The sequence below is a fragment of the Emydura macquarii genome, unplaced genomic scaffold (assembly GCF_026122565.2).
Source record: "Emydura macquarii macquarii isolate MOO-44397 ecotype Brisbane River unplaced genomic scaffold, CSIRO-AGI_Emac_v2 contig_3220, whole genome shotgun sequence".
In the NCBI taxonomy this organism is placed as follows: Eukaryota; Metazoa; Chordata; order Testudines; family Chelidae; genus Emydura; species Emydura macquarii.
The window spans coordinates 7001524-7022827 of record NW_027133357.1 but is presented as its reverse complement, the minus strand read 5'-3'; the positions used below and the strand labels follow the sequence as shown (position 1 = coordinate 7022827).

Genomic DNA, 21304 nt, shown 5'->3' with positions numbered 1-21304 from the left:
GAGTCAGGATTCCAGACTCTTATTCCAAGCTCTTAAAGGCAACATCTTTTAGTGATTAGACTGGAGACGGGCAGTCAGGACTTTGAGGTTTTGCCGTTTGACCTTGGGCAAGTCACTTAACCACCCGGTGCCTCAGTTTCCCCATCTGTACAATGAGATGAATCATACTTATCTGCATAGGGATGGATGAGGCCTAATTACTTAGTGTTTGCAACATGCCTTGAGCTCCTCAGACAAAAGCTGATAGTGTATATAACTATAAAGCATTATGATGACGATCCCATTTGCTTCTTTTTTGCACTTGGAGCTCTGACTATTCAAGACATTTTAAAGAAACAAGTCATTTAGTTAATTAATCTGCCCATTTTATTAGCTTGCATTGGATTTTTTTTTCTCTTGAAGCGCTTTACAGATTTAGGCTTGTAGAAGTGTAGACCTGTAGGCTAGCAAGCAGCATCCCTCTTCTCTCCTGGTTCGGAGGACATCAGTTAACTGTAAAGAGAGGAAAGAACAAACATTGTTAAGTTTATGATTCAATCCTTTATAGGCTACATATATAATTCCCAGTCCTTTATAAGCCACATGTACAATGCCTGTCCTTTATATACAATGCCCTGTCTTTTATAAGCCTTATTTACAGTTGCCAGTTCTATACAAGACTCATCTACAATTCCCAGTCCTTTATGTACGATTCCCAATCCTTTATAAGCCTCATATACAATTTCTAGTCCTTATGTGCAATACCCACCCTCCTCACCTTCCACACTCGAAGAAATGATGACAAACTGAAACCAGCGCAGTTAAATTGAACAGTAATCCAACAGAAACAGTGGAAGCCCTTTTGCTATGGTTATTTAAACCTAGACTGGATAAAGCCCCATAGAATTCACTGCAGAGAACAATCCTGTACTGCTCCTCCACAGTGTTTACCAGAATTGACTAAATAACTTACTGTCACGGAATATTTCCACCTCTAGTTTTTACATACTAAGGACCAGGTTATCAGAAGAGCTCAGGGCTAGATTTTCAAATACTCAGCACCACAATCGGGGCCAGAGTTTCAGAGTTCAGCTCCCATTTAGACACCTAAATAGAGGCCAGATTTCCAGAAGAGCCCAGCACCGAACTCCTTAAAAATCTGGCCTAATTTATGGGTGCTGTATTCTGTTGAGAATCTCACCCTAAATCCTGAAGTCCTTCCTTAGTTGTTACTCACTGTTTACTGAGGGCTAGATTGCGCAGTCCTTGGATGTACCACTGAGCTCTTATTCACATAGTCCCATTATTTTCAGTGGGGCAACTCATGTGAGTAAGTGCACCTCAGCGTGAATAAGAGCTCTATGATCTGGCCATACATCTTTGCTAATGCACTGATGCAGGTCTTGCCCCCTCCTGACTGGGGTTTACCAGATTGCACAGTTCCCTGCCTACACTGTGAGTTCCCCAGAAAGTCAGCCTGCCTGAACAGGTCCGGTTTGCTTCAACCCAGAGGCGAAAAGGAATGTAATTGCCCACAGGTACAAGCACCTTTAGTCTTCAGGTGACTTGACAGAGAAAACATTAAAACAATAAAAGAACCTACACATGTGCTAATAAGCCTACAAGAGATCATCCCCCAACTCCAACAAGGGCTCTGGCAGGAGTCAGCCCTTCCAACCCCAGCAAGGGGTTTTTCTTAGGTTACAAGTTCACAACACCTTTTGGTCAAAACAAGTACCCCCATGGATAGTTCAAGTCCTTCCAATGCTTCCCAGAAAGGACTGGAGTCCCCCTTGGACAGAAGGCCCTGGCCGGTTGCTGGATCAGAAAGCAGGTCTTGTGTCACTTTAAACTCAGGCAATTTATCCAGAAGTCCTTTCTCTGTCGGTCGGTCTCTAGAGAATCTAGTTTGAGCTAGTATAGGTGAAGGAGGTGTTCCAGCCGGTGTAAATTTGCCTCATCACCCAACCCTGTTCTGAGCTCCTGGAGAGCTCCCTCAAGGAATTATATACAATCCCTGGCTCGCAACGAGACGTAGCACTTAATATAGTAAATTCTTCCAAAAACAAGGCAGGAAATTGCCATGTCTGACACACAGAGGATGACCCCAGCGTGCTGGCACACTGCACTGATTGCATTGTGCGGGGAGCTGAAACTCTACTCACGTGTGGGGGGACTGGCAGCCCATGGAGGCTGCTGTCCATGTGCTGGTACCCCTGAATAGACAGCTCAATGCAGTAAGGGGAGTGGGGTGTCTTACACCCTCTTCTAAGTCCCCTTGGTCAGCGTGCAGGATGGGCCACAATCTGGCTTTAAGGGAAGAATGAAACAGGCGCAAAAGCCCAGACCTTCAAAGGCATTTAGGCACCTCATTCCCACGGATTTCCCCTTAGCTATTTGATGCATCACATGGGCTGGCCTGCTTTCTGCCCTTAGTACCCATTCAGCCAAAGAAGGCAGCTCTTCAGTCTTGCTTTTATGTGGACACATTTCCAGATGGCTGGAACAATGTGTTTGCAAGATCTTCCCCTGGCCACGGAGAAGGGACGTGAACGTGGGGAGCCCGTGCAAAGCAGGGCTGTTTGGAAACGGCGTGGTGTCGCTGTAACGATTGACAGCAGCACCAAGGGACAGTCGGGGGCAATGAGAAGGCAGCTTAAGGTTCCTGAAGCATCAACGGTGTAAAATAAAGACTCTGTAAAGGGAGCAAACATGACCACAAAAGCCAGAATATAAATATCACCCGGGGAAGGAGAGAGGCACAGTTCACGTACCATTTCGAGTGTCCAGTAACATCTCAGTGAGCAGTTCCTCCAGGATGTGTTGGTATTTTTCCAGCTGCTTGGCGTTGAGCCGCATTCCAGTTTCTCCAGGGGCAGTCAGCTGTGAAGGAAAGCATAGTTAATGAAAAAGGAAAATGAAGGGGAAGGCTGATAACCGTACTCTCTATTCAAGAGAGGTTGAAGGACCTGGGATCTTCTGCACAGAATTAAGCACTATTGCTTGCAGAAATTTGCCCCGCCAATCCTGTGGCCAGCCACTGAAAGCTGTAGCACTGGAAACAAACTGGGAGTTCTGCCATCCAGAATAAAGCTGGGTTGATCTAGCCCCAGATCTGGGGCTCCGTCCTGCACTGTTCAAATCAATGGGTGTTTTCCCACAGCTCTGAATGGGAAGAGGACGGTACCTTCACTATGATGAGCATTGACATGGACTGGGTCTTCACCAGGGATTGGTGGCATTGAGGGCAGTCCTTGAACTCGTTACTCCTTCTTGGGCTACTAGATGCCCCCGAGTTTCAATCCATTGGGTCATCCAGCTGTTGGCTCGGAAATGTAGGCTGGCAATGAACAGCGTGTGGCCTCTGAAATCAGCAGAGGTCCCAAAGGAGAAAGGGATCTTTGAACTTGATAAGCCCCCACTTTGCAACCCTTCCTCAGGCTCGTCGTTCTATTGACTCCAATCCCTGAGTAAGAGCCGTCAGAGGTGGCACATTTCTGCATTCAGCACCTCAGGACAGTTGTTGTTGGCATGTAGCAAAAGTGAACAGAGCTGCTCTAGCCACGGTTTGGGGAGGGGGCGGGGATCATACACCAGGATGTGCCTGGTATTTCATGTTTAATACTGAGAAAGCTCTGTGGTTAGAAACGAATATTGATTTTTTGTTTGTTTGTTTTGAACACACCAGTTTTGGAAGAGCAGATGTGGTAACTAATGTCCTGGCCAAATTCCTCCCCAGCTAAATTTCCCCGGGACCCACATTCTTTCCCCTTTCCCGGCCATGCTTCCACCCCAGAAGTGGCTGCACTGACTGAAGGGTGAACGGATCCCCTAGGCTGTAATTGAGGAGCCCAATTTTCTAACTTCAGTGACTGAGCAAGAGCGCCCCGTTGGGCTCACACCAGCAAGTAGAGGCTTAAAAAAAACTCAGACTTTCAGAGAGCCTTTGACAAGGTCCTTAACCAACTAAGCATGAGGGAAAGTCCTCTCATGGATCGCTAAACAGCTTAAAGACAGGAAACAAAGGGTAGGAATAAATGGTCAGTTTTCAGCATGGAGAGAGGTAAATAGGGGTACCCCAGGGATCCGTACTGTGACCTGTGCTGTTCAACATACCCTGAAATGATGTAGAAAAAGGGGTAAACAGCAAGGCGGCAAAGTTTACTCAAGATAGTTACGTCCAAAACTAATTGTGAACAGTTACAAAGAGATCTCGCTAAACTGAGTGACTGGGCAACAAAATGGCCAATGATATTCAATGCTGATAAATGCAAATTAATGCATGTTGGAAAATATAATCCCAACCAGACCCAGTACGTTCTTATGTTCTAAAACAGGCATTTCACTGTCCCAAAGTGCTGGTTTAAGAGTCCAAGAGTGAAGCTGGATGGACTCAAGTCTCTAAACTCGGTACTCCCTCTGCAAGGTCCTTAGGAATCCAGCAGGTTCAAAGATGCTGGACAATTTAGAGGTGATAACAAGCCTACGTCTAATTTATAGGAAGTGGGTAGTATCTCTTTAAACAGTTCCTGAGTCCGCCAGTGGCGTTCACTCACTGTCTTCTATTGCAGAAGCCACCAGAACCTAACAGAGTAGCAATGTTCACATGTAGCTAGGTCTCGTGTGTGTGTGTCTGGTCAGCGAACATGGCTATTGGGCACCCAATTGTGCCTGTGTGGTTTCCCCTTCTTATACTCTCATCCCTTTCTCCTCACCTTGATGATCTCGCCCTCCTCCACACCCTCCGTGTCGGAGAGCTTGATCACATCTCCGTCTTCCGATCGCTTCTGCATCATCAGGGATTTCCTCTGCGCTTTGTTCCTCTCTTTCTCCTGGAGCTACATGGCAAGGCACAATAAAGAACAAACAGCCAGGATCAAGCAGGTCACAGTGACAAGTGTCAGGGGGACGGGGGGGGGGGGGGGGTGCGGGGGGGCAGAGTGGCTGCTTGTGCAGTGATGGGTGAAGTGCACTGGAGTAGCATCCATGGAGCAGTTCCACAGCCATGAGGTGGCCTGGGGGAGAATCCCCGAGCAGCAGAGCTCCCCAGCACCAAGTTCAGTTACCTGGGCTAAGAGCAGGGGCCAGGAGTTGGGCCTGGGTTTGCAACTGGGAATTCCCTGCTTTACAAATCCCCTGCTCCCTTTGCACTGACTGGCGACACCTTGTCTTTGCTGCTGGTGCCGCTTTGACACGACACTAGCTGTCTCTGCACCAGAATGCCAGGACCAAGTACATCCCTTGGCAGATCAAGGGGGCCAGCTGGTTTATCCTTCAGCTGTGAGAACTGCCAAGCTGAGCAGGGCATTGAACCACAGAAACGAGAGACCCCTAATGAGTCACCTCTAGTTCATCCCCTGGGAACCAGTGCAGGATGATTCCCTGTAGTCCTGATTCAGTGCCCATTGGAAAGACCCCCACTGATTTCAGTGGACACTGGGTTAAGACCCTATCATACAGATAAAAAGCCATGGAGGGGGTATCCTTTGGATGGTCACTGGGCTCCAACCAACCTTTCAGTTAACAGCCTAATGCTCTACTGGATGACCCTGTCGAAGGGGACTTCTTTGATCTGCTAAGAGACGTGGAAGCGCACTGGTGGCCAGAGAAGCACTGATTTTGGGGATTGGGGATTTGAGTGGATTGATTTTGGGGTTAGGCGTTTCTGAGTCCTAACCCTGGTTCTGCCACTGGCTCCCTATGTGACCTTGAGGAAGTCATGTCGACCCTCTGTACTTCCATTTCCCCATCTGCAGAATAAACACTGATACTTAGCAGCCTCCTGGAATGGAGGCCGAGGTTTAATTAATTGCCTGGGCAGCCCCTTTGCCCATGGCAAGCATTTCATTTGTGCTATGCATTATTAATAGGCCATTAACAGGCCCATGGGGTGGGTTGTGTTGTCCCTCTATGATGTACGCAGTGAAATCTCTCCTCAGTGCAAACCCCAGGAGAGCTGCAAAAATCAAGAGGGGTTAAAGGTAGAATATAATGGTGTTGGGAACCCCCAGGGGATTCTATGGAGTGGTTGCTCAAGGCAGGGTCTGTTTGTTGGAGGTGAGTCCTTAGTGCTTCCCTAACTGCTACACTGAATTTTAAAGAGGCACGCAGTGTGAGCGCGGCAGATTTTGGACGAAAAATAAGATGGACTTCCTTCTCACCCATAGAGGACCCCCAAGTGTGATGAGCAGCCCAGAGCAAGAGAGTATGTATGGGCTAGCGGTGGATGATATACTGCAATAATCCACATCATTGTACGTTCTTAGGCCAGTGCGGAGACATAATGGGGATGCTTTCACTGCTGCTTCCCATTGGTCATTCATTTGCCTTATTGTTTAAGCTGGATCCACATACTTCCCCTGGCCCTCTGATAGTGATGAAGATTGACCATGCTCCACCCAAGAAGCGGCTGCATTGACGCTCAGCAGAGACACTAAGGGAGGAATAGGCCATTCCCTCTCGTTCCTAGACAGGGTGTAAAATCCTGGCCTCACTGAAGTGAAGGTGAGTTTTGTTAGTGACATCAGTGGGGCCAGGATGTGACCCCAAGTCTTTCCTGGTCGAGACACATCAGTGAGGTGGGGGCGCTGTGTGGAAAGCTTGCCTGTGCTGTGTGAGAACAGAGAACATCAGTCTCCGGGGCTGTCAGCCTGGCACTTTTCAGCAGCATTAGTTCCACATCTAAAGAAAAATATTTTTCTTTGTGCATGTCCCAGAACTGAACCCTATTCGGGGCATGGTTAATTATTTGTTAGAACAAAGAGGCGCAGCAGAATTATGACGGAAGACTGCAGCTTCTCCATAAAAAAAATCAGAGCCATTAGCACTTATAAAAGAAAACTGTTAAAAAATATGTCCGCAGATGAATGTAAATTGGCCTTTTGTTTCCACTGTCTGATTTTATGTTCAACTGATCCTGGCTCTTTCAGTCTAATCCTGAGTCTTGGAGAATGTTTTTCACTGAACGTCCTCTGCAGGACTGGTGAATAAAGTGCTTCCTACACTCTGAGGATCCCATAAGTTTCTCTACCAACCACATCCTAGACCTGTCGTGCTACGGGGAGTCTATTCCAGCTACATTTCTACAACAGGTGGACTTGCGAGAGCTGATCTGAATGTTTGATCCAGTGAGAGGTTTACATGAGTAAGAATGGTTGTTGCCTTGAGGTCCGTCTCTCATTGGGAGCAGAAAAGCATTGCTCTTCAGGGAAGCAAGTAAACATGTGTTTAAAGTTAAGCCCAGGCTTACATGATTTCCTGAATCAGGGCCAAAGTCAGTGCTGCGAGCATGCTTTAGACGATCATGCAGTAAGTTCAGGCTGTTGCCTGAAAGGTTGGTGGTTTGAACCCACCTAAGAGACACCAACTCCACGACAGCACTGCCGAGAACAAAGGGAGCAAGGGCTCCAGGGTTTGGCCTGCTTTCCCAACACCACATGCTTAAAGAAATCATCCCACCCATGCTTTTTCACCCGCGCCGTGTGAGGCCTGGCCCAGGCGCACTTGATGATTTAGTGGGTTAGCACTCTGACCCTTCATCTCTGGAGACCGGTCGGCTCAAGGCATAAGAGAAATGGGTCTCCTGCACTCAGCCCGGCCCCGAGGGTCATCTGGGTATATTGTCATTCAATCAATTCCCTGCCACTGCAGAGGCCTCGGGCACTGGAGCAGCTCGGTCCCGCCTGTTCTCTCTCTGTGCACAAAATAGCTGAGTCTCCTGAAAGCTGCAATACTTCAGTCTAATTCTGGTTGTTGGGGTTGGTGTGGAAGTGGCTGGATTGTGTATAGTGGCCTCTGATTTACAGGTGGTCCCTCCTGGCATTAAACTCTGTGAATCTATGACTGTCAACATCATGAAACCACCAGTCAATCTGGCCGTGTCTCTGCTCAGAGAGAACGAAATAGCAGCAGCATGGCACCTACTGGCAAAGCTGTGTTCGGGAAACATGCACTTTCTGCACCAGGCGGGGCTCCAGCCATTGCAATGTGTTTCTCAGGGCTTACCTGCATCCTCTCAAAGTCACTGCGAGTGAAGAAGGCTAGGTAGCCTTCAGTCTGTTCAGCCAGCATGGCCACCACATACACCACCAGCAGGGAAGCCACCACCTTCCTTGAAACCATCCTGGAGCTTGAGAAAGCCTGAGCAAGACAGGAGAGGGGAGGTCAGAACACGCCAGCAGGGATAGCTGCCTGCTGCAGTGCACAGCAGTTCAACCAACAGCAGAAACAAAGAACCGCCTCCAGAAAGGAGCAACCATGAGCTATAGTTCAGGCAATTGACTCTTCCTGGGACACAGAGCTTGGGTTTAATAAACAGCTTTCTTTGGACTTTATTTCTGATCAGTAGCCATCGACTTCATATTTATTCTCCCAGCTGCTCCTGTCATGGACACGAGGTGTTGAGTGACTGATGAACATCCTCCCGAGGCCTGACTGTCCAGCCAATCCTAAGCATGATAACACCCCCAGCAAGGTGCAGAGCAATCATGACCCCTCTTCTCTAGAGGATTCATTCCCACGTGGTCTACACCCAGGCAGCCATCTGATTTGGCAGCTGGGGATGCTTACCTGGCATTGGAGGCAAAGTGCTCTCAGCAAGCACTTGTGTAAAGATCCCTGGGCACACTTGCATCTGCTTTGCACAGCACAGAGCTGGGATACTTCACTGAGGGGTTGGGGCAGGTGTAGCATTTCTCAGTTCATACAAAAGAAAACAGCTTTTGAGACTGAAGATTTTCATTTAGATTTTGCATCTCGGAGTGCTAACCTGGCAGCTCCATGCTGCTGAAAAGTGATCTGGAAGGAACCTTCCCCCCAAGCCCCCTGAACTGTGCGCTGCTGAACAAAACCAATGTCTAAAGGTAGGGCTCAGATTTCCAAAGTGACTAGTCATTTCAGGGGCCCAACTTGAGACACCTTAAAAGGGGCCTGATTTCCAGAGGGCAGGTTCTCAGCACTGCTGGCACATCAGGCCCCTTTCTGGTGTCTCACACTGGGCACCTGAAATCACCAGTCACTTTGGAAAATCTTGGCCTAAACATTTATGGTGCAACAGAAGGCTGAGGAGGGCCTGACCTGACTGATCCGGAGATGTGAAGTGTACATTTGCATGTCTCTAATTAGAATGATGTCCTGGCTACAAGGCGTACATACCCAGTGAGTTCCCCGCTTTGTGGTGGCTGTGGCATCTAGAATATCTCCCCTTTTACTAAGCTATGTTTGGGACTACATCAGGTTTTGAGAGGCTGAAGGTTGAGAGGGTGTTTGTGTGTTTTAGGATGATGCAGTAGTCAAAGCAGCCTGTCAAAAGCTGACATACAGTAGTTCCAAACTCTGCTTACCAAGACCCAGGGCAAGGGCCACATCCACCCATCTCTGTGCAGTTCAAGCCTTGATCCTCTCAACTCCCAGCCTGACTTCTAGCCGCCTGGAAGATGGACACAGAAGAGGACGGGAGAGCAGGGCAGATCTGCTGCAGAGGGGAAATCCTGCCTTTATGCAGTGAAAGTGAAGGTTCCACACAGCTCTGTCTAGAAATCTTCCAACAGACTCTGGGCTTTAAGTATGTGCTTCTGTGAAGCAGGTTCTTATGTAATATCAGTTGTTTGCACTTTAAAATGTATACACAGCACTTGATGAATGCTCGGGTTTCGCTGGCTGGATAATTAACAAGAGGTTTAATATAACACTTTATATTATTGACCTACCACGTTGCCTCCAAGTGCTTTGCTGTATTATTCCCATCTTACAAATGGGGAAACTGAGTCACAGAGTGGCAAAGTGGCTTGCCCAGGGTGACTGAGTCAATGGCAGAGCTGGGAATAGAACTCAGGAGTCATGCTTTAGGGAGTGGGGTCTAGTGATCAGAGCAGAATACTGATTCCATGCTCTAACTCTCTTCTTGAGCTGAGAATACAGCCAAGGAGTCCTGATTAACAGGCTCCCTCCTCTCTACCCTCTAGACAATGCCATTTTCCCATAAAACAGGTCTGATGCTGGGTAGTAACTTTCTATGTTTAAAACACAGTCTTAGGGAACGTGAAATACCTGTTCAGTTCTGCAAGCATTAAGCCTCCAGTTCAGTTTGCATGAAATCCAGACTCGCCCAGGGGAAAATGCTTCAAGCTACCGCACTGAACTCCCACAGTGAGGGAAGTGTTGTGATTTGGCAGAAAGGAATACCTCTAGTATAATTGTTTTATTATCGTTATTTTTATTTTCCCTCAATAAACTTTGGGGGAGATCAAGCCAGTGTGCTAGTATCTCTAATCCTATCAGGGACCTGTAAGACAATATGGTCAACTCCCACAGGTGCGCTGAGCCCCTTAATAAACCTCGCTAGATCACACACAGCTGAAAACATCATTTGCCACCCCAGCTCTACAGAAGACCAGTTTAAAGGGCTTTAAACCCAGTTTCCAACCTGATTCAACAGCAATTTCACATCAGAGAGAGGATTTATGTAAACATTAAATCTCCTCTTTAAATATTAAAACATTCTTTCTTGAACATGTTTAATGAAGTCTGGTCCCAGTACTTAAACTATTTTACCCGCTTTTATCCTGATCCTTAATTATTTTTAAAAGGCTTTTGGCTGAGGCATTATTAAAGGGGCACTGTCAGGTCAAATTTGACACCAGAATTAGACTGGATGTAAATATAAGCTTGTAAATGTAAGCTTATAACCAATAGAAACTAACAAACATTCCTTCCTGCAGCGTTTGCCACCCAATCATTTTGGCATTGTGCTAGCACAGGAGAGCCAAGAAAGGGCCATCTCAGGTGCTACTGAATTTAAAATGCTAGAACTGATGTACTAGATGACAGCCATTGGTCTGTGCTGGTCTTGGGTCTGCTTCTCCATTGGCCTGCACAAAGTGTTGTTATTTATACCTGGGCAAAATGCTACCAAAAAAGAATGATCTAGTCAGATTCTCAGGTGGTGTAAACTGGCGTCGCTCCATTGTCGTCCATGGAGCTGTGTCAATTTACACCAGCAGAGGATCTGGCTCTGTACTGGATTACCCCCATATTGCATTCACTTTGCGCAGTGCACATAACTTCATGAGGTTTAGGGCAACGGCGGCTCAGCCCCCCTCTGCCACAGGGGCCAGTCCCAGCTGCTAAATACTCCCACAACGGACAATGCTGTAAGGTTTCTTCCTGACCCCAGCCAGTTAGCGTCTGACTTATCAAATCTACTGATAGCATTGGGGCATTCTGCTGTAAAATCAGTTGCACCATATGGCCCAGTGACGTGCAGTGAATATTTCGCTGTAATGATCAAAAGGGGATTGCCTAGGTCTTTCCTTTAGCACAGGATTCTATCATGCTTATGTCCTGACGCACGTTCTCTCTCAATAGAGTCAATCGTTTCTGTCACTTCATTTATTCCATGACATCAATAAAATACTGCACTCCCTTCTCCCCCCGGCCAAAACCACCTATCACCTTCCTTCACCTCCCACTTCCTCTCCCTTTGTGGATCTGTTCAACCTCTCTTCCTGGAGAGATGCCCCTGGTTTTTACTTTATCCAGCCAGCAAGTCCACTGAACATCCCTTCCTTTCTTGGTAAACAGGACACGTCTTTCATATTTTTTAGACTCCAGCTCGGCACCTCCCCAGGCAAATCTATAGCTTGCTGTTCATGAGTTACTTTCACAGGTAGCGTTTGAAAGAGGAGGTGCCAAGAGGTAGGGTTCCAAGATGGGCATCAGTACAGCAGAGTATTCTGGGTACTTTGGGCCTGATTCTACATTGCCCTGCACCTTATGTTGGCATATCCGGTAGAATGTCACCATTCTGATTTGGAACCTTTCACCTCCATTTGTCCCTGGTCTAAATGACACAACTCACATCACAGTGAGCCGCCAGGCCCTTTATCTGCCGAGTTCAGGATCCGTGAGGGACATCAAAGGGTTAATTTAGACAGACATTGCATCTGTCCCATCTCTTGTGTTCAGGGCATTTCCCATAGCATTCTATTCCCATTCGGCTCCCTGAGTCTCTGCAGCTTATTCCATTGTCTGATGGGTCTAACTGGCAGGTAATGAGAAAGGAGTCAGTGGAATCAATGCTTATACAGAGAGGGAAATGCAGAAAGCACCTTCCTTCTTGTTTAAACATTGATTTTGATCCTCCTTATCAGACTTGAGGCATCTCTCATGTTTAAAAGTTTCTGTTGATCTAAAATCAATTAACTCTTGCAGTGGCAACTCTGCAGGTGGCATGTTAGGCTGAATTGGCCCTTCCTATCTCTAAGAGTGCAGCAGGATGTATCTGGATGGAGACTGAGAGCAGCAGTCACCTCATTAGCAACAAGAAATTAAACTTGGGTTTCATTTCTTGGGAAAAATGGATGAAAGATACCAGAAAAGGAAAGTAAGAAGAGAAGAGAAGAGCTTAGATACCATGACAATGGGTGTTACCTGGGGTATGGGCAGGGGGGGAAACTAAGAGAGAGGAATTGTTGGAGGGCAAATGATGTTACAGGAAGGAAGAGAGGAAAGAGACGAGGGGACAAGACAGAATAATAATGATAGCCCCCAAATGGAAAGTATCTTCCACTTGAGGAGCTCAATGCGCTTTCAAGTCTCCAGGGTGAAATTTACCTCTGTGCAAAAGGCATGCAAGAGATTTGTGCACCAACGAATCCCCACTTGTAATAGGGTTCATCAAGAGTATCAGTCTTGTGCAGAGGGCAGGATCTCTACATGGGGGTGAATTTCACCTAACAGTGAACTAAACCTCCATCCCCACCCCTCCAGTGAAGTAGATAAATAGTATCATCCCTATTTTATAGATAAGGATGTGAGGCACAAAGACCCCAAGGTCCAGGAAACAAGCTGGAGAACCCAGGAGTCCCGGAAACCCAATCCTGAGCTCTAGCAACATGACCGTTCTCCGATGGGAAGAGGATGCTTCTCTCATTAGCTACATACAGTTCAAGGTGCATGTAAGGGAACAAGGAATGATCATATTCCATTGGACTATGCAGCTCTGCCAAAAACAAACCAAAAAAAGCTCCATTTTGTCAGAGTTTTGTTTTGGAAGCAAACTAGCCGGGGGGGGGGGGGGGGGGGGCGGAATAGTTCCAGCAACATTGGAACATCCTGGTTTGACGTTTTGATAATGAAACATTTTGAATTTTCATTTTGAAATGACTTTTTGGTTCGATTAAAAAAACCCCAAACCCCTGTATTCCATTTTGTCTAAACAATTCTCCCCTGCACCCCAGAATTTTCCTTCGTGGAGAATTCTGAAATGTTGGGTTTTCTGCTCCCGTTTGAAAAGAACCTAGGCTTTGAAATGTCAAAATCCTTCATGAAGTGGAACTTCCATCCTGCACACAGCTCTACTGACCATGTCTCAACCCACTGAGCTTTGACTGCCCCATGCAGTGTTATCACAAGCAGAAAGGAAGACACTGATCACTTACCTAGAGAGTGCAGCAGAGTTTCTTTGGCAGTCGGGGCCTTCTGGTCTCTCCTTTGTGCTCCTGCTTGATCTCTTAGCCCTTTATAGACCCACCAGTTACATCACCAACAATCGATGGCTCCCGGAGAAGCAGTCACTGGATTCTTGGGGTGCATAGAAACGGGTTTGTTGCGCAGACAGCAACTTCTTCTGCGAGGAATTTTTTTTGTTAAGAGCTCCCAGCTTCCAAGGAAGATCACCCCCCACCCCCACGAGTGGCTGTCCTCAGAATGACTCAGCTGTTGTCAGTGCTGCCCACACCAGGGCACTATCTGAGCTGGGATGGTGGTAAGCCAACCATCCCAACTACTTGCAGGCCTTCACACCCCCTTCATTCTGTTTTGCATTGCATGGGTAGGGGTCCTCCTGGGTTGGCTGCCATCTACTCATCACCTAGGAACAAAATGCACACGTGAGTTCATCATGAGTGAAATCCTGGTCCCCTGGAAGACAATGGCAAAACTTTCATTCTCACTGGAGGATTTAGCTCTATGAAAACACTGTGGGTCAAATTCAGAGCGGACCTATATCTCAGGCCAGAGAGGAAGGATGATCTTTTGGTTATGGCAATGGATTTGGACTCAGGAAATCTGGGTTATAGAACAGGCTTTGCCACAGACTCATTGTGTGACTTTGGCCAAGTCACTTAGTCTCTGTGTGCCTCAGTTTCCCCATCTGCAAAACAGAGGTAATGAACCTTCCTTTCTCCCACCCTTTGCTTGTCTGGGTCCATTTAGATTATGATCTCTTTGGGGCAAGGGCTGTCTCTTATTGTGTCTGTACAGCACCTAGCACACCGAAGTCTGGATCTTGTTTGGGGACTCTGAATGCAACTGAAATGCAAACAAATTACAACAATGATGCCACTGAAGTAAAAGTAATTCAGGATAAAATGTGACCTATGATATTACAATTGGATTTAAAGTAATGAATGACCTAGAAGAAAGTAGAGTCAAATATTAAAATAAATAATGTTTTACATATTTAATCTATCTATCTATCTATCACCATCCCAAAGAGCTTTACAGACAAGCTGAGCCTTTTAAAGTAGTCTAGGAGGTTTATCTATCTATTTGCATGGTCCCTATTACCATAATATCTGAGCACCTCCCATTCTGTAATACACTTAACCTCACTTTGTGTTGGGGAAACCGCGGCAGGGAGACTAAGTGACTTGCCCAAGATCACATGGGAAGTTTGTGGCAGGGCAGCTCTCCTAGGGGGCCGAGGCTAGTGCCCTAACCACTGGGCCATCCTTCCTCTCTAGAGACCATTAGATACATATGCTCAGATTCTGTCATGCTGCACCTTGTGTTTGTCAGTGAAATCTGTGCAAAGGTGTACCAGGCTAGAATGGTAGCATTTTACACCCACTGTGCCCGGGTGTAAATGATGGCAGATTGCCTGGACAGCTTTGAAAATGCCAATCAAGGGTCATTTCACCCATCACTGAAATGCAGCTGCTTCTAGAGCAAAAAAAAACAAAACAAAAACAAAACAACAACAACAAAAATAAAAAAACCAAGAGTCAACTCTTTAAGGGCCTAATCCAAGCCCATTGAGGTCAATAAAAAGATTCCCATGCACATTGGCTCAGTCTTAATGGCACATTGCAAAGCCATGCAATTTAGGACAGGATCTGAAGAATGTCAGGGGGGATTTTTCGGTAGGCAGTATGCAGTCACACAATTGCCACTGAACATCTGACATTGACACCACAGCAAAACCCTCTAGCTCTCCTGAAGTTTCCACAGAATCTTTGGCAAGTGGTCAGGACCTCAGCTTCATGACTCATCTGACTGCTGGTTGCTTCCAAGGAAGCCCGAGAATAAAAAAGTGAGAAACAAAAGGATAAACAAGTTAGCAAATCTATTAAATGCCACTCTGTTTAATGGCGTTCTGGGGTACTATATCTGTTGTTTGAAGTAGCATTCCTGCCTCTCTGACTGAGTGCTGAGCACCTGCAATATTTGCCAGATACAAGGTGTATGTGTTTGTGAGTGGTGAAACAAGTTAATTAAAATGTTTTTCCTCTTCTGTTCTGCATTACATCTGGTCAATACAACGGGTACAAACTTTGGAACCTCACCTGGGTTTTACAATAGGTCCCCTGCTGTCATGTCAGTCAATAACGCTCCATTTGGTCCAAAACACTGCTTAAAAAATGCGCCAGTAGTTAAGATGCTTCCAAGATCCCTCTGTATTTATTGCAGCTTATCGCAGGGCCAGCAATGTGGGCACTGCTGTAAAACTCCAAGAGAGGTCAAATAGCTTTTCTCCCAGGGATGATGTGTGAGTTGAGGGTAAGTGTGGGGTTGACACCAGCTTTCATTTTAATTGAATATTCAGGGTTTTTTTTTATGGCATGGCAGATGTAGCTGACGCAACAGCAGAGGGAGTTGGGGAGCAGCAAATTAATGACCTAGAAAGGTCCCTCTTTCCAAGTGCCCAACTTTCACAGGCCTCGGGCCCTTTTATCCGGGGTGCTGTCAGATCTCCAGACCATCAACAATGAGATTTCCTGTTCCAAAGGAACATGCTTTAAAATAGAAGGGAAGAAAGTAGAATTAATCAGATTTGCATTAACTGGGTATTATAGAACAAGTTCTCCACTATAGGGTGGTGCCCCGATTTATCTACGTAATGAAGTATGGCTCCTCTGAAATCGCAGGTGTGACTACACCTCAGGTAGACATCCCTGTGCTAGCTTTAAGCTAACTAGCATGGCTAAAAATAGCAGTGCAGCCATGGACACACAGGCTTCAGCGCAGGCTGTAAAACCCCACCTGCAACTCTGGGCACGTACACAGAATTTAGAAGTAAGGGGCCAAATCCATAGCTGGTGTAAATCAGCATCACTCTTTTGGCTTCCATGGAACCATTACCTAGATTGTAAGATCTTTGGGACAGGGACTGGTTTTTTTGTTCTATGTTTGTACAGCACCTAGCACAATAGAGTTTTAGGGCATGGCTGGGACCTCCAGCTGACGATCTGTGCTACAGTGCCTTACAGGAGGCGTGTGACAAAAATAAAATAAAATAAAAATAAACAACACCCAACCCAGACTCTTGCCTGTAATGGTTCACAAGCTGCAGTTCCTCTCAAGCATCTTCCTTTCAAGGAGCAAAATGACAGCAGGGACTGGAAGCTAAAAATGTGCAAAACTAGATTTGTAGCTAAAATGGGTTAAAATTCACCATGATGTGGGGATAATTTTAGCGGAGAACAGGCAGTGGCTGTGAACCGCCCTGGAAATGTATTTCAATTGTAATGTCAAGGAATAAGGGCAAAGCTAATTCCCCAAGCCCACTGCACTGAATTCTCATCTTAACATCCTGTAACCCCCCCCTTATCTTATGCTTGGAGTGTTGTGGCAAGAAGGTTGCATAAAAACAGGACATAAGAAGCCAACAGCTGTCTGAGTTTGAATTTCACCCCTAGGGTAAAGCAGTGAGCCTAAGCTGACCGCAGCGGTGTGTGAATGTACAGCGACTGGACCGCCTCGATCTGCCTGTTACGTTTGTACAGGTTGTACTGGAATACCGCCAGACGGGTGGAAGATCTGGACCAAGGTTTAAACACCCTCAAGTTGCCTAAACTGAGTCTGTGAAGTCTGTCTTTGGACAGCCTGATTTTCAAAGAAATGCACATCCAGCAGCTCCCATTACCTTCAATGGGAGCTCAGAACTTTTGATAATCAGGCCCACTTATTTGGACAGCTAAATTTGGACATAGAGGGCTTAATTTTAGGCACGCAGGTTTGAAATTCTTGGTCTGATAGCATGAGACAAATCACTCTCTCGTCCGTTACATGGATGCTTTACCGAGCAGGCACTGTTAGCGCTGAGAAACTTACTAATGAATAAAATACCTTGGGGAAATTTTAATACATTTTCCTTAATATTAGAGCTATATAAATATTTGAAATTCATGAGCTTAGAACACATGCTAATTTGTAGCATAAATATTTTAAATGCACAGACTTAAACTCATGTCCCCATCCCTTCCAAGTACACTGGTTAAATTTCCCCAGACTACTCGAGCGGTGTAATTCATGTTAATTCACTGGTGCATAGCAGAGATGGGAGAGAGAATCAATAGTGGGATTTAACTCCTGCTGATTTCAGACATCACTTTGCACTCCTATTTCTAGCAGCAACTAGTGATGCTATGGGGAGTTTATTTGTTGTTGTTTCTCTCTTCCCACAGTGTCTGCCCATATCAAATCCAGAGCACCGAGGGCCTGATCACTGGGAGTCATTCCGTTGAGTGCAATGAGTTCTGGATCAGACTCCCACATCAGATGCATCCAAGCTATGAATGGGTGTCAAAGGAAGCAGTGGGAGTAATTTTGAATGAGCTGTCATCTCAGTACCTGGTGGTGGAAAGACCCATTTTAAAGCCAGCAATCCCAGCATTAGCTTAAAGCAGAAATCTGTTTAACCCTTACAGCACTGGTATTTCCAAATCACTACATACATAGAACTAGATCTTCAGTTGGTGTAAATCAGCAACTGGCTTCTATGGAGTCGCACTGATTTGGGCCAGCTGAGATCTGGTTAATTATTTAAGTGATACGAGCATACAACCGAGAGCCCAGAACCCTTCCCTTCTACAACCCACTCTCGTGTATGGCCCTGAGCAAATTGCTTTGGTGGAAATTTCCAAAAATGGCCTCTATGTTTGGGCGCCTCAGTTATTGGGATCCCAAACTGAGATGCCTAAAGCTGAGCACCTGTAGCTTCAGTGGAAGTCAATGGACATTGCAGATGCAGCACCTCCGAAAACCAGGCCTGAAGCGAGTAAGTTTGACACGTTTGACAATTCTGGCCTCTCAGTCTTAGTTTGTCTAACTATGCAAGGTGGATAATACTTTCCCACTCACAATGGTGTGAAGAGGATTAATTCATTCGTGTTTGCACTTCTCATTCACACCTCTTTAAAAAAAAATTTAAATGAAAGGCTGCATGTCTTTTTTCTAACAAAACAATTTTCAAGGGAAATTTTGTGTTTACAATTTTTTTTTTCTTTTTCAAGAAAAAGAAATTCAGTGTTTTGTTTTGTCTGGTTTTGGTCTCTTTTCCTCACCTTTTCCAATGGCGAAGTGGAAAAAGGAAAAAGGCTGGTGGGAGGGGGAGGGTGAGGGGAACCAAGAGATCCGAAAACCTGAAACATTTTCATTCTTTGTTTTGGAATCCAAAAAAAATTCAGGCTTTTTTTTTTAGTTTTCATTTCTCCGCAAAAACCCAGAAAATAAAAAACAAATGGCCCAAAAATTCAAGAAAGTGAACTTGTAAAAAATCATCAGATATCTTTTTTTTTTTAATAATCAATTCTGCTTGAGACATCCTATTACTCAGTACATAGCACTATTCACCATGCCCTGCACCCCCCATAGTACTTACATTGTAACCTTGCAGTTTGGAAAATCTCCCAAGGATTTTGCAGGAACTAGGCCTAACTGCATGGTGTCACAGTTTCAGGATAACTGCACCTGTATTCCCCCTCTGTGGTCTCTTGAAGGCACCCACTTAAGGTTTCCAGCTCCCAGCCATCATCTCTCTTGAGTGGAGACCTGTGTCTGTGTCTGGAGACCAAGGCTGCGTATCCTCAGCGAGCCAGACTGTCTAAAGCCCAGTGCTTGTGATTGCTTTCTCTCTGAGGGCTATGCACAGTGTATTGGCAGCAGTTACAAGATACCACCCAGTTCCTTCTGAGCAAGCACATTTATTCTTAAGGTAAAAGCATTACAGCGAAAACATCTAACAAACAACAAAAGCTCCTATATGCATGCTAAAAGCTCACCAGAGGTCACCAGTCAGTCTTATGGGCCAAAGTCTTTCCAACCCTTCTGTAAGCCTTGGGACCTTTGGACAGATCAGAAAAAGAGCCCCCAGTCAGTTCAAACTCAGCCTTTTTATAACAAAAACCCTTTTTATGTCTGTCGGTTTCTGGAAAAATCAGTGTGAACTAGTACATGTAACCTTCCCCGGGAATACTGCCCTGGCGGGGTTATAACCTATGTGATTCACCTTAAACAACCCTCACATTTTTTACTGCTGGACAGAGCTGTGGTAACTCTCCCCCCGCGACTCAGAACCCAGTCAGACACAAATTGAATACAAAAGTCCCCAAAGATACCACATAGGGCTGCAATACCCGTCGCACACATAATGAATGACCAGGCAAGGCCTCCATAGGCTGCTAGGGGAAGTCTGGTGAATGGAAAACATCACATGCATCTGACAATCTGAATCCTATACCAGGACTTTAGGGGCAGGTAAGTCACTTAACATTTTGGAAAAAAGAGTTCATTTCTCTACGGCCAGAGAATATTTATTAGATTTCATGGAAATGCAATTTAGCCTTCCTGCTCACACGGCACCCTCTGACCTTTTATTTTCTTATTACTTCTCCCTGCCCCCTCTCCTCCCCTGCATCAGACCCGCATTGAACAACAATAGATCAGGTTAAGCATAGCCAGATAAAATGCCAAGGCACTGAGAAGTGCATTGAATAGCTCACACACATGGGCTTCTTGCACAGCCGGATTGGCCGGAAGACGATGTACGGACCAGAAGTCTTTCTCACACCAAGGATGCACAATGAGGTCCCTGTTAGCCAGTAGAAAAATATGATCACCACATGCCAGGCCAAGTCCTTCCTTGAGCACAACCCTCCCTGAAGCCAATGGACATTTTGTCGGAGGAAAGAACAAGTCTAAACCCACAGGGTAAAGAACCCAGGGATTCAACCCTCGGTATTTTGTCAGCCTGGCCCAAGGAAATTGTCTGTCAATGTGCAAACTGTAGCTTGACAAGAAATAGCTGTTCTCAATGCTCTTGGGTCCCTAGAGATTTTCTGATAGCTTGAGCTGGATTAAGCCAGTCTTGGATGCATAGGATTTATCAGCACGTTCAATGGAGAGGTGCCTGTTTTCATTCCAGGAATCTTTTGTGGTGAATGTTACAGTTTATCTGCAACTGGGGATAAGAATTCTTTATTTATTTCTTTATCTTGTTTCAGACCGGCAGGGCATTGATTCGATCAGCAAGGACATGGGGAAAGCCAGCCACAGCCTGCAGGGTAAAAAGAGAGGCAAGACTCAAACAGGAATAATAATAGCTAGCTTTGACATCATGGATGGACTCTTACAACCTGGGGCAAGGGGGATTCAAACAACCCCATGAGAAAGAGCGGAGAATCACTCAGAGCTGAAACACAGCGGTGCATCCTGTGTGAAATCTTGGTCCCACTGAAGCCAACGGGACTTGCACCATTGACTTCAATGGAACAATGATTCAGTGAGACCAAGATTTCACCCGCTGATCCTGCAATCTGAGCTGTATGGGTTCAAGGGCCTGATTTCAGGATCTGTTCTAAACCTGGTCAAACTCCTATTCAGATCAAAGGGAATTTTGCCTAAGGAACCAACTGCAGCATCCAGCAGTTAAAGTAAAGCCTCTTTCATACAAACCACCTCAAAAGTTAAGTTAAACAGTAGAGTTATGGAATTATGAAATAAATATCAACAGAGGGAGAAAGAAAGAACGATCATGCTGTTCGTAATTGTCTCATTGTTACCTTCTGCTTCCATTCCATCTATTTGTTGTATTTACTTGTTGTCTTTTGCCCAGTTGCAAGGATTTTTAATGAATCTGTTAACTTGAGGGTCATACCCCAAGACTGGAGAATTGCAAATATAGTACCCATATTTAAGAAAGAGAAAAGAGTGATCTAGTAGTTTGACCTTTACTGTATGCAAAGTCTTAGAACAAATATTGGAAGAGAGAATAGTTAAGGACATAGAAGTAAATGGTAATTGGGATAAAACATAACATGGTTTT

The 21304-nt window shown here is 45.7% G+C and overlaps 1 protein-coding gene across 2 annotated transcripts; it reads right to left on the bottom strand.

Moving 5' to 3' along the window:
- Positions 1-356: 356 nt before the first annotated feature.
- On the bottom strand, positions 357-20618 carry MLN (motilin). 2 transcript variants are annotated; one of them, XM_067531687.1, is made up of 7 exons: positions 19987-20618; positions 19263-19324; positions 13419-13849; positions 7984-8118; positions 4695-4817; positions 2754-2862; positions 357-492 (listed from the first exon to the last, which is right to left on the bottom strand). In XM_067531687.1, the coding sequence occupies exons 4-7, from the start codon at positions 8098-8100 to the stop codon at positions 485-487; spliced, it is 357 nt and encodes a 118-aa protein (XP_067387788.1). In that variant the 5' UTR covers positions 8101-8118; positions 13419-13849; positions 19263-19324; positions 19987-20618; the 3' UTR covers positions 357-484. The 2 variants fall into 2 exon arrangements, with proteins under 2 accessions (XP_067387788.1, XP_067387789.1); XM_067531688.1 differs by lacking the exons at positions 13419-13849; positions 19263-19324; positions 19987-20618 and adding an exon at positions 10027-10163.
- Positions 20619-21304: the final 686 nt, after the last annotated feature.